Source organism: Nansenia antarctica, assembly GCF_963989245.1.
Source record: "Nansenia antarctica genome assembly, chromosome: 8".
NCBI classification, from domain to species: Eukaryota; Metazoa; Chordata; class Actinopteri; order Argentiniformes; family Microstomatidae; genus Nansenia; species Nansenia antarctica.
This window is the reverse complement of record NC_137678.1, coordinates 46,979,011-46,994,957: the sequence shown is the minus strand read 5'-3', so window position 1 is coordinate 46,994,957 and position 15,947 is coordinate 46,979,011. Positions and strand designations below refer to the sequence as shown.

At 43.5% G+C, this 15,947-nt stretch overlaps 1 protein-coding gene across 1 annotated transcript; it reads right to left on the bottom strand.

Moving 5' to 3' along the window:
* Positions 1 to 2,796: 2,796 nt before the first annotated feature.
* LOC308163580 (tropomodulin-1-like) lies at positions 2,797 to 14,727 on the bottom strand (the record flags this gene model as incomplete). The annotated part of the gene is made up of 9 exons (XM_080537751.1): positions 2,797 to 2,855; positions 4,380 to 4,524; positions 5,359 to 5,502; positions 5,732 to 5,839; positions 6,151 to 6,281; positions 6,886 to 6,975; positions 9,734 to 9,850; positions 11,704 to 11,860; positions 14,617 to 14,727. 9 exons carry the CDS (start codon positions 14,725 to 14,727, stop codon positions 2,797 to 2,799), a joined length of 1,062 nt encoding a protein of 353 aa, XP_080393877.1.
* Between the last annotated feature and the right edge of the window lie 1,220 nt (positions 14,728 to 15,947).

Here is a 15,947-nt window from a genome sequence, read left to right as displayed (position 1 = left end):
TAACAACACAACACATTCTCACCTTGAGTGGTCTGTGAACGTTTTTCTTTATTCCTTTTCTGATTTCTGATTAGTGTTTCCAGGTCATATGGACTACCAGCCTGTTGTACACATTCCTCCTCACTCTCTATGCCTGTGTGTGTGTGTGTGTGTGTGTGTGTGCGTGTGTGTGTGTGTGTGTGTGTGTGTGTGTGTGTGTGTGTGTGTGTGTGTGTGTGTGTGTGTGTGTGTGTGTTGGGGGGGGGGGATGTGTGTGCGTGTGCTATTGGACTGTCATATCCTACACATGTGTATGTAATTGAGACAACATACCATTTCAAGTTCCTTCTTTCTCTCTAGGCCACTGGATGATGTGAGAGGGTTTGAGGAGTCCCTTGCTCTCTGTTTAGGTTGAAATCCCGACGCATGGCCACTCTGTACAAAGAGATTCTGAATTGTTATTGATTCTCAGCACACAGCATTGTGGGTCTCTATAACAACAAAATGCATGAAGTCAAAATCATATTATGATACACACCCAATATACAGTATAAGGCTGCGTTCGTAAATTCGCTTTGGAAATCTGATCAGCACTCATGGAATGCCTCTTGTCCAGTCAAATGACTTGGTCCCTTTATGACGTCGAACCCAGTGTGCGCTCCGGCGCTCTCTCGAGCGAATCTACGAACGCAGCCAGTTTTATTTGTAAATAGCCTGAGGTGCAAATGATCAACGAAATAATCATTACTGTGTGTCTGTCAAAACAATATCTGAGAATAACTCTATAAGCCATATTTTATCTTTAAAGGACATTTGAAGAATCGTTTCATGTTAGGCTATGTTTGGTTTTGTCTTATAACAACTTTTTGCACACGCGCGTATATGTACACCTATGTGTCGTGCCCCACTTCACCCCATAATCATTACGTCGGTCTGAACACATTTTATATCAACTCTGTGTACCTTCTTATGTCGTGCATGCCATTTGTCTAGTCAAGTCTTTTGTGAATATGTACAATATCAATTTTTTCCTCTTAGTCACGCAAAAATATATGGCAATAACTCTGATTTTGAATGTGGTTATATTATCATGGTATGATAATGGTAATAACATGTATGCAGGAATTTCATTTACAGTTTTTGATGAGGATGACCACACAGCAGTACTGCTGAAACTCAGCTTTAAGCTTCGACATTTAACTGGAATTCAATAACGCTATCAGGATTTGCTATGGGAAAAAAATGGAAAAAAATGATTAAAAACAGTATTGACTGGAGGGCTAGATTTTCCATCATGTGAAGAGAGGGAACATCAGTTTTCCCCCCTGGATTGCGGATAGTTTGTTCAATAATTTGCTTAATCAGCAAAAAAATTATATATATAAATAAATAAATACAGTTTAAGAGGACATTATTATGCTTGATAATTCAGTTGTACTCCTTGGTCGGTTGTGAGAATGTCATGGTAACCAGAATGGAATGCTATATCAGCAATAAAGGACCATCTTGTATGTTCTGCTTAAGAATAAATAAAACTTGTTCACAGACCAAAATTGTTTTTTTTTTCCTCCCCCAGTTCTGTTGATGATATGGGATTTACAGTTTTGAAAGAGATCAGGGTGATTTGACTTAAAGGGGGGGATTCACAGATTTTTCACCTCATATGTATCATCTCCACAACTATAGCAGTTTTCACGTGAAGACTGTGATTTATACGTTCTATGTTTATTTCATATGGAACCTTAATGGTGATCTTTTTTGACTACAAAATGACATTGCACTTCAAGAACACTTGGGTAGCTGGCACATTCAAGACCATCGTTTACAGTTCAACTGAAAAAAGCAACAACCAGAACAAAACTCTGACAGTTCAAACCTTATTAGGGGTAATCATTAATAAATAACACCCCTAAATATATTATCTCTACCTACACCTCTGAACATAGCTTCTACCTCCAAATGACATTGCATACAAACGGTGTGAGCTGACTACAAACCTTTATGAACCTCACACAAATGACTTACGTTAAGTGGTTGCAAAATGCTGAAATATGCAGTGTGTAATGTCCTAAATGGTGCGTTTGTAAATACGCTCTGGAAATTTGCTCTGAGTGCTCTGGTTTCAACTGAAATCATTTATTTACCGAACGGTGTGCTCCGGCGCTCTCAGAGCGTATTTACGAACACACCCACAGTCAGGAAGACATCACAGGTGGTGGTGCAGCATTTTACAGAATGGGTGTACACCATTTAAGTTCTACAACCACAAAACATCATCTCCAGTAAAAACAAATAAATATATTCTTTATGGTGGATTAGTCTCACAATGACCAACTGTCATAACTGATCTGTCATCTAACCAGTATCTGTAGAAAAACTGTGAAAGAAAACATTTACAATAGTAGATAAGTACATGCCTCAGGTGAGACAGCATTCACCAGAGTCCCCCCCCCCCCGCCTCTTCAAATATAACCATTGCTCTGTTCCAATACTTCTGAAATACATCCTTCCTTCCATCCTCCAACACTTGAAGAAATCACTGATCTATATAATTGGATGAAAAACAGAGTTTTTATAGATCCTGTCAAGTCAGATGAGTTTGTTTGTCAAACAAATTAGTCTGTGAGAGATATTTACTCCAAGTAAAAGAGAAAGGTAGGTAGGAAGGAAGGAAGGATGCACTTTAAAATGTATTTGACCAGGGCCCATCTCTGTAGAGTTGGGGTTGAAACAGGGGTTTATTGTGGGAGTTTGGTTGGATGTGGAGGGGCAGGGCAGGGCGGGGCGGGGTGGGGCGGGCAACTCCGGCAGGGGAGGCTACACGTTTGACCGACACTTGGGGAAGATGGGCCCACCTTCAAGCCTTCTCTTTCTTACTGTGGTAAGGAAGTGAGAGACAGAGACAGAGAGAGGGAGAGAGAAAGATAGGGAGGGAGGGAGGCAGAGTAAGCACACAGAAATTAGAGGAGCAATGAAAACATTTCAATATATTTGTCTTAGACATCTTAGTGTCTGTCTTGTCTTAACCATTTTGTAGAACCAACAAGTAAGCAGAAGTGCTTGAAGAGAAACATATAGTCGAGCAAAGCAGTTGTGTCCTGTACCGTTTGCCTGATAGAGTTTTGAAGAAAATAGCCAGTCAAAGTCACCTTCAAACCTTCTCCCATGTCACTGAAATTGTAAAAGCCAGAAGCAAGCCCCTGACAATGAAGGCCTACTTAAGATCTTAAGAGCTACTAAAGAAGGTCACTGCTGGAGAGAGAGAGGAAGGAGGGGGGGTGGAGAAAAGGAGAGGAAGACGCAGGTAGTAATGGGTAGGCAAGAGACTGCTGAAGCAAGAGACTGCTGTAGAGGAAAGACTATTCATAAAATGGCTGTCTTTACTTGGACTTGCTCTTGAACTTTTTACCAAACGCCCTCTCCAACTCTGGCACGGACAGAGTGAGGGTAAAGGAACCATCTGAGTCAGATCGAACAATCCGAGCTGTAACAAAACAGTGGTATACAGATAAATGCATGCCCACCCATGTACACACACACACACACACACACACGCGCAAGCAAGTACACACGATGACCGACATTAAATACAACTGTATACAATGAGTGTGCTTTTCACATTCTAAAAGAAACACTAATCATAATAATTTACAAGAGCAGCTCATGCATATCTTCTCAAGAAGAGTCGTAAAATCATACAGACACACAGTGTAATAATAGTATTGATGTATGGAGCAACATTGGTACAAGAACACAGGCATGTCCTGTGATGCTCCTTTTATAAACAGCTTTAAATTAGTCACTGGTAGTGCCTCAGCTCAGCTGTTCCGGATCACAGGAACACCAGTTCAGCTTTGATGATGTCATCTTCCAGAGAGACAAGATCGAAACAGCCAGGAACTTATGTTCCCTGGAATTGGCTCTGCCCCCTTGCCTTATTGAGTTACAGTAAAATTATGATGCTCTGATGGTGCACTAAGTTAGATTACAATCGACTCAAACAGACGGAGAGGCTCAGTTCCATGAGTGCAATGCTTTTTTCATTTCTTGGAAAGTTTATATTTAAAAACAAAATCTATAATATAATATTCAAAGGTCTGAGGTGTGAGTGAGTGAGGGTTTTTGAGGATCGTACAAATGTGAGAATGGAAAAGGATGGATGGAGGAAAAGGATGTCATAAAATTGTGAGATGTCTACTAAGAAAGACAGAGTGAGTGATTGTGGGACTTGTGTGAAAAGATAAGCATCTTTGGGTCTTAGAAAAGCTCAATATGAATTCAGTGTATTATTATTATTATTATTATTATTATTATTATTATTATTATTATTACTATTATTATTAGGATGGTTGCATTAGTGAATGAGTGGTACTGTAGCATGACTGGAACAAAGATCTCACCCAGGTCATTGTTGTTCATCATGGCGTTGGAGCCCCGCAGGCGCGGGCCCTGCTGGGTGAAGTGGTAGCCAAACTTGAGCAACGACCTGTTCTTCTCCAACATACTGGCAATCTCCATCTCCACCTTGTTCCCCAACGGCTGGCTCTGTTTGGAGACGGGGGGGAACGACGAATCACACGCGTTACGATGCAGCATAATGACGACGTATGAAGATTCTCAGGAACATCTGACTTGGATAGTCCCCTAGAGATAGTTAGTTAAACAATCTATCAGCTATCAAGACAAACTATTCAGGTAGATATATTTGGATAGTGCCCTAGAGATAGTTGGTAGATTGTTTAACTAACTATGAAGACAAACTGTTCCTCTAATTCATTTAACCCTTACCCTAAACCTGAAGCACCCTTTGAAAACACGATCAAGCTAAATCTAACTACACAATCAAGCTAAATCTAACTACCCAAATACCTGAACTCTCTGAACAAAGTGGGGCCAAATATGTATGACACATAAACAGATATGAAGCATGGAGTAGTGATATTCATCCTACTATGTTAGGACATATTTCACTTGTTAGATGTACAGTAAGGCCTAATGACCATATTAAGTCTCTAATATAACATTTAGCTTCTTTTATTTTTAATACAATAATCTATCCTTCTGAAAATAACTCCACACTAGTGCAAACGCTTTTCAAACTTGTTGAAAGTACCGTAATCCGTCCAGAGAGAGATATTTATTATCACCATCACATACTGTAAACTGAATATTTCTCTATAAGCTGTGTCTGCTAGCCAGTATAGGGCATCTGATAAGGTGGCAGACACATTCATAGATTGAGTGATAATAAATACATAAATAAAAAGAGACAGACAGACAGACAGACAGATTGTCTTTCAAGGCTTCTGCTTAGGCACTCTAAAGTTCCCGACAGGCAGACAGACAGACAGACAGACAGACAGACCAACTAGTCCCTACCTGGTTGTCGATCTTGAGTTCTTGCAGAGTTGTGTTGGACTGCAGGGCCCCTATCAGAGATAGGATGCCTGTCCCTGTGATGAAGTTAGACTCCACGTTCAGACTCTTCAGAGTGGTGTTGACCTTCAGCATATCAGCCAGGGCCTACCACAAACAGACCCACGGGGGACACTGAATGAAAATATACCGGACACATTATTGCCACGGCAAACAATGGTTTCCAGGAATTTGCTTTGGTGTCAGGTATGTTAAAAAAATATGCGCCACCGAAAAGCTAACAATTCGATGCCGCGGGTGGTGGTGGTGTTTGGACTTCTGTAAAGTCTCCAATGAAATATATGAATCACCAGCCGTGTACAGTTAAGTCACTCACAAAGGCTATGGGGTCGTTACTCCTGGTTCCTACAATACTCAGACGCTCTACGGCCGTGTTCTCTTTCAAGACGTCTGCGTAGGCCTTCAGGACAGGCACTGGAATATTCTAGAAAACAAAAGTGACAAGAAAATACTTTTGTCAAAGAAAAGACGTCGTTCGTAGAGAACTATTATTGGCACTGCTGTTTTCAGCTGTAAGGCCTCCATCAGGGTGGAGCAGGGCTGTGCCTGCTATACAGACCTACACGTCTAACATTGGGTAGTTAAACGGGTGATGGACCGATCTCGCCTTGGAATTTCCATTACACTGATGGCATTGACCCCGACCCCTGGCTTATCAACCATATCCTGTTGATAGTATTACTGTACTGTGTTATATCATAAATCATGCATATGTACATCAATGGTCAGAATTACCCTGATGTTATTGAGGTTGACCTCCAGAAGGTCAGGGTCGTTCCTCTTCATCCTCTGCAGCGTTTCCTCAACATCAGTAGCGTTGGGCTGTTCGTCAGGGACGGGCTTATACTGGGCGCACTGGATAACACCTGCAACGGGCATGGCATACTATGAGTGAAAATCACACTCTTGTTTGGTTCATATATACTAAATCTATTCATTCTATACTATGTAGAAAACTCATTAGAAAAATCTATCAAAAACGTCATTTCATTTTCAAAGGGATGGCTCATTGTTTTTTCAATTCTTTGCAAGTGCTGTAGAACAATCCAGACTGTTTTTGAGTGCATGTACGTGTGCTATTTTGGAATCTCAGCATGTAGCCAACAGCCACGCTCGCCTTAGATCTAACTGAATCACTTTTATGGGGCAAGTAAGCTGCCTTCTCTAAAAAGCAAAACATCTCCTTTAAGAAACTCCATAACAACATAGAGACAGCATGTCAAGTAAAGGTAACAGAATAACAAATAGTTCAGCAAGAATTATTAGGCGATAACCAAACTTGAGAACAGTTCTCAATTGGAGCTATTTGTTCTGAAGCATGCATTACAGCTTTGGCCCATTTAACTCTATGTTCAACTTACACCATTTGTCTTGCCACTTGCAAGTTTACAATAAAGGTTTACTGTAAGTATAACATAGGATAAACAGACGAATCACATTAGGGCAGTTCCCAGGAGCTATCCCACTTACTGTTTAAACCTTGTTTGTTGACAATGTTGCTGCTGGCCAGGGCTTCGTAGTACTGCTGGTTACTCATCAGAGTGTGCATGCCCAAAATGGCTGGTGGTGAAGGAGAGGAGATGGAGTGATAGGAAGAAAGGAGAGAAAAAATAAAGTATGAGAGAGCGAGATAGTGGGGGGAGGGGAGAGAGAGAGAGGGGGGGGAGAGAGAGAGAGAGAGAGAGAGAGAGAGAGAGAGAGGGGGGGGCGGGGGGAAGAGAGAGAGAGAGGGGGAGAGAGAGAGAGAGAGAGAGAGTGGGTCAAATGACGTGACCAGAGGGGAATAGATCCAAGGGAAGGTAGTGGGTGGATGCCAACCCTTCCTTCAGTTGGGATTATGTTTACTTGACCGAGTCACCAGAGCAGAGACACAGTAAGTGGGCCTTCAGAGCAGGTTCAAACTCAAAAACATCCCACGCAAAAAAAACATCAGCCCAGACATCCAGTACATTTCACACAAAGCAATTCACATCACAGCACGACACACACCAAAAACAACCGTCGCAATGCAGATCACGACGAAGGGCATTGTTCAAGTAGCAATTGTCATTGTTACAAATGTCACTCGATACAGACATTGTTTCCCAGAGCGTGTACGCCCTATGAAGACGGTATAAAGAGTCTAGAGGACAGGCTCATTGTGATGCATGGAATGGAATCAGTGTTTAATACCATCGGTCATTCCATTCCATGCCTTACAATGAAACGGTCCTCCGATTGCTACCTCCACCAGCCTTTCTCCTGCTGGAGAAATACCTTGACTGTGTGTATAGACTATGCATATTTCTGGGGTTGTTTTATCTTCCGCGCACTCGTCCAGCCAGTGGGTTCAGATGTATTTGGTACAGCACCAGCTCTGAGGCAAGCACAAACGAACAGAGTCAAAACAGGGAGCCAAGAAGAAAGCAGAAAAACAGCAGAAAGAAAGCACTTCCCAAAAAAACAGCCAGCACATCTTTTCATCTGTCAAGGTGACAGAGTGTATGAGAACAGGTTGTTTTTACAGACACAAACAACAGAGAACAGGCTGTCCATTTTTAGTAGTCCATGGAGCCAGTGACTCATCTGGCGCTATTATTAATTGCAAACCAATGAAGTATCTGAGAGGGCTGAATCACTCCAAGCAAGCAAACTGCCAGGCACCATTTACTGTGACTCAGGAGTGGGCAAACTAAACTAAACACGACGATTTACATTTTAACCATTTAGCAGACGCTTTTATCCAAAGTGACTTACAATTAGAGATTACAGGGGCAGTCTCCCTGGAGTAACTTAGGGTTAAGTGCCTTACTCAAGAATGGTACACCAAAGATGGCGGCCGGCTCACTCGCCATGGAATGTTGATTTTATTCTGTTTTTCTATGGGGTCAGCGTGGGAGGTGCAAGCTTACCTGCCCAACCCGCATCAAACTCACATCAAATCACTTTATTTGGACAGTCCCCCGCAGATAGTTTACTCTGGGCCGGTTTCACAGACAAGGCTTAAGCCTAATCCTGGACTAAATCACACTTGCAATGGAAAATCTCCATTGAAGATGCTTTATAGTCTAGGATTAGGCCTAAGCCTTGTCTGTGAAACCAGCCCTAGATGTTGTAACTTAACTATCAACAAACTCTTCAACTGTCCGCTAAACATGACCCTAACGCTTACACTAACCTAAGTTCTAACCCTAACCCTGACCCTGACCTTTAAACTGAACCCGCAACCTAACCCTAACCTTAGTAAATTGTTGCATAGCAACAGACTTGCAGTTCATTATCTAGAAGATGCAGATGAACTAGAGGCCAGTATCCAAATAAAATGGCGACAGACAACAACATGAAGAAAATGCTATGGCAGGATATGCATGGGCAGGCATCCAGATACCCCGTCTATTGTCCTAGAGAGCGCAACCGTCATGTCCAGCAGGAGGAGACACTAATGGAGGGTATGATGAAGACGAGGAGAGGGTGAAGATGGAGGAAGAGGATGTCAGGATGAGGGACACAGGGAGAGGAGGGGTGGAACGCTAGAGGAGACAGCAGAGTGAAATGAGAGCAGAGGATTACTGATGGAGAGACTGTGGTGGTGGTTTTTTTAGGATGAATATAGCATTTCTTCATGCAAAGAGGAAATGGTAGATGCTAAGTGGGATCCTTAGGTCAATCCTCACCTTTACCCTAACCCATAACCCTGACCTAACCAGTTTAAAATCTCCACTTCAATGGAGTGAGGTCAGAGTCAGGCCGTCCCAAGTATCCCACTTAGCATTAACCGTGAGGAAATGGTGACAGGAAGTAGGACAGAAATCGACACAAAGCCACTGTAGGTCTTGTTACCAAAAAGGTTATGCGGTCATTAAGGATCCTCATTGTCTACAGAGAAGATTAATTGACACAGAACATTGTGTTTAGATTAAATAACAGATTAGACACTGGTAGAACTCAAATGTGCATACCATACAGTGAAAGTCCAATCACACGTTACATTATATGTACGGTATTCACCAACATTATGTCTACTTCCTTAGCTCAATGCAGAGAAATGTATACAAAACAGTATGTTCAATTCACAATACAAATTCAATGTCTTTCACAAATGTACAGAATGTAGGAGTGTCTGTAAATGATTGTGTGTGTGTGTGTGTGTGTGTGTGTGTGTGTGTGTGTGTGTGTGTGTGTGTGTGTGTGTGTGTGTCAGTGTTCCTGCGTGAGAGAGAATGAGAGAGGAGAAAGTTGAGAAAGTTGAGGGAGGGAGGGAGGGAGGGAGAGAAAAAATAAGTACATATTGTACTCAGTGTACTGTATGGGTGTGTCTTTCTCCTATCTTTCTCCCTACCTGCGATGTCACAGAGTTCAGCATCACTAGCATTGGCCAGGGCTTCCTCCAGCTCCGGCTCCAGAGTCACGTTCTCCATGATGGGGTCTACCACCTTCTTAGGCACGAAGGCCTTCCCTGGAAGAATGAAGAATGTTTTTATTTGCCATACAATCCATTGTTGGAATTTGGTCTTTTTTGCTCTAGGCACACAGTCAGCCATAGTCGGCACCCCTGGAGCAATTAGGGGTTAAGTGCCTTGCTCAAGGGCACATAGAGCTCCCTCCTGGGGGCGGGGAACGAACCAGCGACCTTCTGATCGCTAGCCGGGCCTCTCTAGCCTCTAGGCCGAAACCGGCCCATGGTGTTCTAGTCACTACTTCTTTCCCATTTGGTTTTCAACAACTGACCATGGAAACGACGTAGTTAATACACATTGCGTCATGCAATCCTGACTAACGGGGGCTCTAAAAATCTGTTCTCACAGGACCGAGGGGGGCTACTGTTACTCCCAGCAATCCCTGGCATCTGGCCCCCCTGCATCATGCTCTACACCGGCTAACGACTCAGGATTAGCGGCTATGAATGGACACTTGGAGGGGGACATCTGTGTGTGTGCGTGTGTGTGCACGTGTGTGTATGTATGTTTGTGTGAGTGTATGTGTGTGTGTGTGTTGGCGTATGTGTGTGTGTGTGTGTATGTGTGTGTGTGGGCGTATGTGTGTGTGTGTGTGTGTGTGTGTGTGTGTGTGTGTGTGTGTGTGAGTGTGAGTGTGTGTGTGTGGGCGTGTGTGTGTGTGTGTGTGTGAGTGTGTGTGTGAGTGTGAGTGTGAGTGTGTGTGTGTGGGCGTATGTGTGTGTGTGTGTAAACCTACAATGCGGTGTCAGAGGTCTGGTCCTGGATCAGAAACTGTGAGCTCTCTGGGTGTGACAGCAGCTGAAGCCATGGAGACAGTTGGTCATTCCGTGTTCAGGTCAGCTCACCTGACCCAGCCTCTGGCAGCCTGGTTGTCCCTGCGCCAGCCAGCTCAGTGGCGGCTGTCAGACCAGAGCGACTGGTGCTCTATCCTCAATCCTCTACCCTTTCCTCAAAATGTCCGTATTTAACCACAAACCTAGATTTTTCCACATAATTTAGCAGCTTCCACTTCCACAATTTCCAATAAGTGGATGTGGTCACATTTTGGGCCAGACATATTGGACCACATCCACTTCCATTATATTCTAAACATTTAAATTGCTAATCTAGGTCAAATAAATAGGAACACGTCTTAAAAAGTGTCACAGTGTATCGCCTGGAGTGAAGGTACGGTATGAAACGCTCCCTTCAAAAGGAACGGTCTGTTGAGGGGAGAAACTCCCACCTAGCCTTATGCTTACATCATTGCTTTTGAATCTGTGTGGGGGGAAGTGTGGGACAAGACACAAGAGCACACCTCAGGGGACAGGGTAGAGCAAGGGACCGCAGTAGAAGAGACAGACTGCTCCCCAGCAGGCTCCCCCTCACCTGGTCTGGACCTGGGAACGGAACGGGCCAGTTGGCCATAGGCCCTGACGGATAGGCAGGCTCAGTCAGGTTGGTAGTGGCATATGTCCTGACACAAGGACAAATGCAGGCCTCTGTGCCAGAGATTGGTCAGGTGGTTAGGCCCTTCCGTCTTCAGACCACACCCCTCTCGGCACAGGAGGTTCCGCCACCACCTTCCTTTTTCTTATGCATGCTAATTTCACGGACAAGCTTGTTTGATGAAGGTCGCCGGGGACGGAAACGTGACGTTTTTTTATATTAAGGCAGCACCTCTCTTAGGTGCTGGACTATTTAAGGCAGCACCTCTCTTCTTGTCGTTTTGAGCACAAAACCCTCTTCCATTACACTTTAACTGAAGAAAAATGTGAGAGAAAAAAACAACAATGCACGGAGCGTGGATGCTAGCTTTCTGTGATGTACATTTAACATCCTTCTCTGGGGAGTGTCTGGATGGGCCTCCTACCTCTCTTCTCCCCGGTGAAGGGCACAAGGTCCTCCTGGTCCGGATGCTCATTGGCCTGCTTCTCCAGGTGGGCCAGCAGGTTGTCTCTCTCGAAGCTCCCTGTGGGAGCCTTCTTGGTCTGGTCCTTCTGCCTCATGCCGGCAGGTAACAAGGCATTCTAAGAGGACAAAAGTTAATAAAGTCACCCAAATTGAGTGCCAAGAGTGGCTTTATTCACCCAAGATTATGCATAAATGATGATGCTTAATTGTGTAGCCAGTATTGTTGCTTGGCAAACACCACATAAAACAATTGGCATTCTAGGTGGTGAGTGTTCCGGAATTCTTTGGCAGTTGGTGGTTTAACTTCTATATTACTATGCAGCAATCAGACTACTTCAGGCGTGCAAAAAGCCTTTTTCTGATCAACATTGCCTTTTGGTTTTACAGCAGGCCCCCTAGGAACTACTTATCCTCGTAGACAGTGTTGATGTCTCAAAAGCACAGACATAAATACTAATTAGCATATCTCCCAGGAAGGTCAAACCTAATTAAACAGTTAAAAGAGAGCCTGAAATAGAGATCCACTTAGCCAGATATGGTGGGTACCGCATAGCCAGATATGGTGGTATCTTTATGCGGTAAATATCAATTGCAGGGCTTTTACTATCACTATCCAAGTATGGAACAAAGACAGTTCCCAGACCTGTTAAGCATTATACTGTAGCTATTCTTAGTGCAGAAACAGGTCCATATAGACTGATACCTTATCTTGGCTCTCAGCACCTACAAATGCAGGGGTGCTAACATGCAATACAGTAGTCATAGCTAGACATTAGTTTGACTCCTAAACATGGCTAAATAACAATGCTTATGTTATGACTTCTGAAAGGCAAGAAATACTTGAAAACGTGGGTTCTTTCACATACACACTGATACTACCCACGCACTAATGCACACACGACAGCAACTCACAAGTGCACGCACGCACGCACGCACGCACGCACGCACGCACGCACGCACGCACGCACGCACGCACACACACACACACACACACACACACACACACACACACACACACACACACACACACACAGCCTTGCTAGCTCTCTTGGCATAGCAAGCTTCCAGCATTTATGAACTGTTGGCCATTAATCCTGACCCTATTACTGGCTCTGTCAACACCTCTACAGATGATGAACAATCATGGATACAAACACAGCCCCAAGTAGCTACATAAAGCCATAAATATCTGCTGAGCTCGTATCCCGGTTTCAGCCAACCTCACAAAATGGAATAGGCTACACCTATGTCAGGATCTTTTTAAAATGGACATATTCAGCCCGTTCTTTGATTTTACCAAGCTGACAAATCATGTTTACAGCAATGACGTGGGGAAGGGTTGCAGGGAGGTGGGATTCATTCTGGCTGGGATCTAGCCAGGGTTCGAGTTATGTGGGAGCCAATGGGAGCTGAGCTCCCATAGAGATGGTCTGAGACTCTCTGAGCTCCCATGAAGGCAGTAAAATCAAAAATCTGTGGGGGTCGCTAATAATACATTACCACAACTATTATTTGATCAAAATGTCAATGTAATGAATATTATTTAATTTATATGATAAATATTGTAAAATAAACACGTTTTCCAAAAGAGCTACGCGCACCATTAATCTCCTGTGAATGACAGTAGGCCTTTGACTGCCTGCACTTCACCACCAAGACACCATGGGGCGCAGTAGAATATTGTGCAACAGCAAAAGGTTGATTAATCAGCTGTGCGGTAAACCGTTGGAACACACAGTGCACAGCTGATTAATCAATTAAACCAATAGAGTGAGACAGGATATGTTCATATACCAGTTGCCTTTCAGGAAGTAGTGGAGATCGTGCACCTAGCCTATTATTGAGAAGCAAACATTCATTCATTAGCTATACAGGAGTATATACATACAGTAGTAGTAGTAGTAGTAGTAGTAGTAGTGTCTCTGTCTCAAGCTACTCATCTACCCGTAACAACTTTTAAAAGTTCAACGCAAACTATTATAAATGTACAGACAGTTTTGTGAGGTGGGAAAGTCGGTAGAAAAGTCTATATTACAAGTTTTATCGGAGCCCTCCGCGCACACGACTATTCACTGCCTCATCAAACCGGAAGTCACCAAACTGTACCCAACCCTAACTATATGTTTACATGCCAACTAATTAGCTAATTCATTTCTGTCATTTAGAGCTGAGGGGAGCAACAGAGAGACGGACAACAGGACAGTAACAGAGAGACAACGGGAGAGGAGAGCAATGACGTGGAGACGTGGGAGTGCAATGACGTGGGAGTGGAGAGCAATGACGTAAAAAAAAAAGTTCAGTGCATTCAGTTCTGTCTCTATTGAGACAGAACTGAATGCACTGAACTTTTTTTTTAAATTCTTTGCATTATTAACACTGTTGTGTTATTGTGTTATTAAAGTGTTTAAGTGTTTTATGGTAAAGCATTATGAGTGGTGTGTGTGCAGGGTGCTCGTAAGTTGTATATTTTGGGGAGGGGGGAGGCTTGTGTATGGGGGCGGGGGGTCCTCACACAAAGGAGTAGCCTAGGGCCACTGACCACCTTAATCCGCTACTGCCTATAGCTAATTAAAACTTGTAAGTCCCATCGCTGTGTGGGCATGATTCGCGCGTGCATGAGAACATTTCGCACTGTTATTTTGGAGACCCCTACAGAGATCAGCTTATAACTCGAACCCTGGATCTAGCCTACTCATAGAAATTGGCTGTTTCTCTCTCAGAGGCTGTGGATCTCTTTTCAGAAATATCCACACTTGGATATTCAATCGCGACACAGTGATTTAGTGCATCCTGGCCTGGCCCCAACCTCAACCACAACCTTTTTCCAGCAACTCCACCTGAAGGTCATAAAAAGATAAAAACAATAACTTACGTCAGGGTCTAACTCTTGCAGTTCGTCCTCCAGCCTCTGCAGCTCTTCCTCAGAGAGCTTCCTCAGTAGCTCGTCCTCATCCACATCCCGGTAATCCTTCTTTAAGGACATGGCAGCGGCACAACCCGATCACAGCGACCTCCGACCTCCCCCCGACAAAACAGACAGAACGACAACGCAGTGCCCAGACAGACAGACCCTGGGAGGAAGTCTGTAGGCATCAACAACAAAAGCAAGGAGAAAGTTAATTGCCACACATTGGAAGCCTCCCCATACACTTTCTCGGAGAGTCTGGGTTAGAGATGCTCCGATCAGGGTTTTTGGTGCCGATCACCGATCACCGATCACTGGAATCAGTGATCTGCCGATCCGATATCACCGATCACCGATCACAGCGTCGAAAATGGCAATTGAAGCATTCTATTTATTGTGTAGCATTATTTATGTTTTTAATTATTCTTAACACCATTGACATTGTATATTAAGTATTCAAATGAAATTAGGAGATGAGAAAGTATCATGAATTGACGACCATCTGTTTTATTGAATTCACAACCACCTGTAGCTTACTTCAGGAAAAACAAATAAAATGTGAAAATAAAAATCATAATAAATAAAATGTACACTGTCACATCAAATGTGCAACATTCCACTCGAATGACAGGAACTAGGGGCTCTTAGAGAACTTGCTTAAACTGTAGCTTTCCTGAGGAACAATAAACATACCCAAACTAAACTGCAACATAAACAGGCTATAGCCAAATATAAAATACTGTTTCAAGTCAGTCAGTTTCAAGTCATATTTAGGAGGAGATAAGACAGCAAGTCAGCAATAATCAATAAAACAAAAAAACAAAACATTGCACCTAAGGAGATTTCAGACTCAAACCTTACTTCTGATTAAGCAGAATCACTGGCAGATTAGCCTTGAGAAATACAAGCATCTCAGCGTTTTTGGCACTCAGCCTGTTCCTCTTATCATCTAAAATATGTCCTGCTATGCTGAAAAGTCGCTCGCTATCTACACTTGTGCAAGGTGCACAGAGGAAGACCTAAAACTCACGTGCTAATAGTTGTTGCTATGGGCCAAGTGACTTCCTGCTCGCGGGGTCACATGACGTCGCTGAACACTACCTACACTACGCTCGTGAAGTCGCGCTGGAACTCTGACCAGCACTCGTGCGTGCGTGCGTGCGTGCGTGCACTTGTGAGTTGCTGTCGTGTGTGCATTAGTGCGTGGGTAGTATCAGTGTGTATGTGAAAGAACCCACGTTTTCAAGTATTTCTTGCCTTTCAGAAGTCATAACATAAGCATTGTTATTTAGCCATGT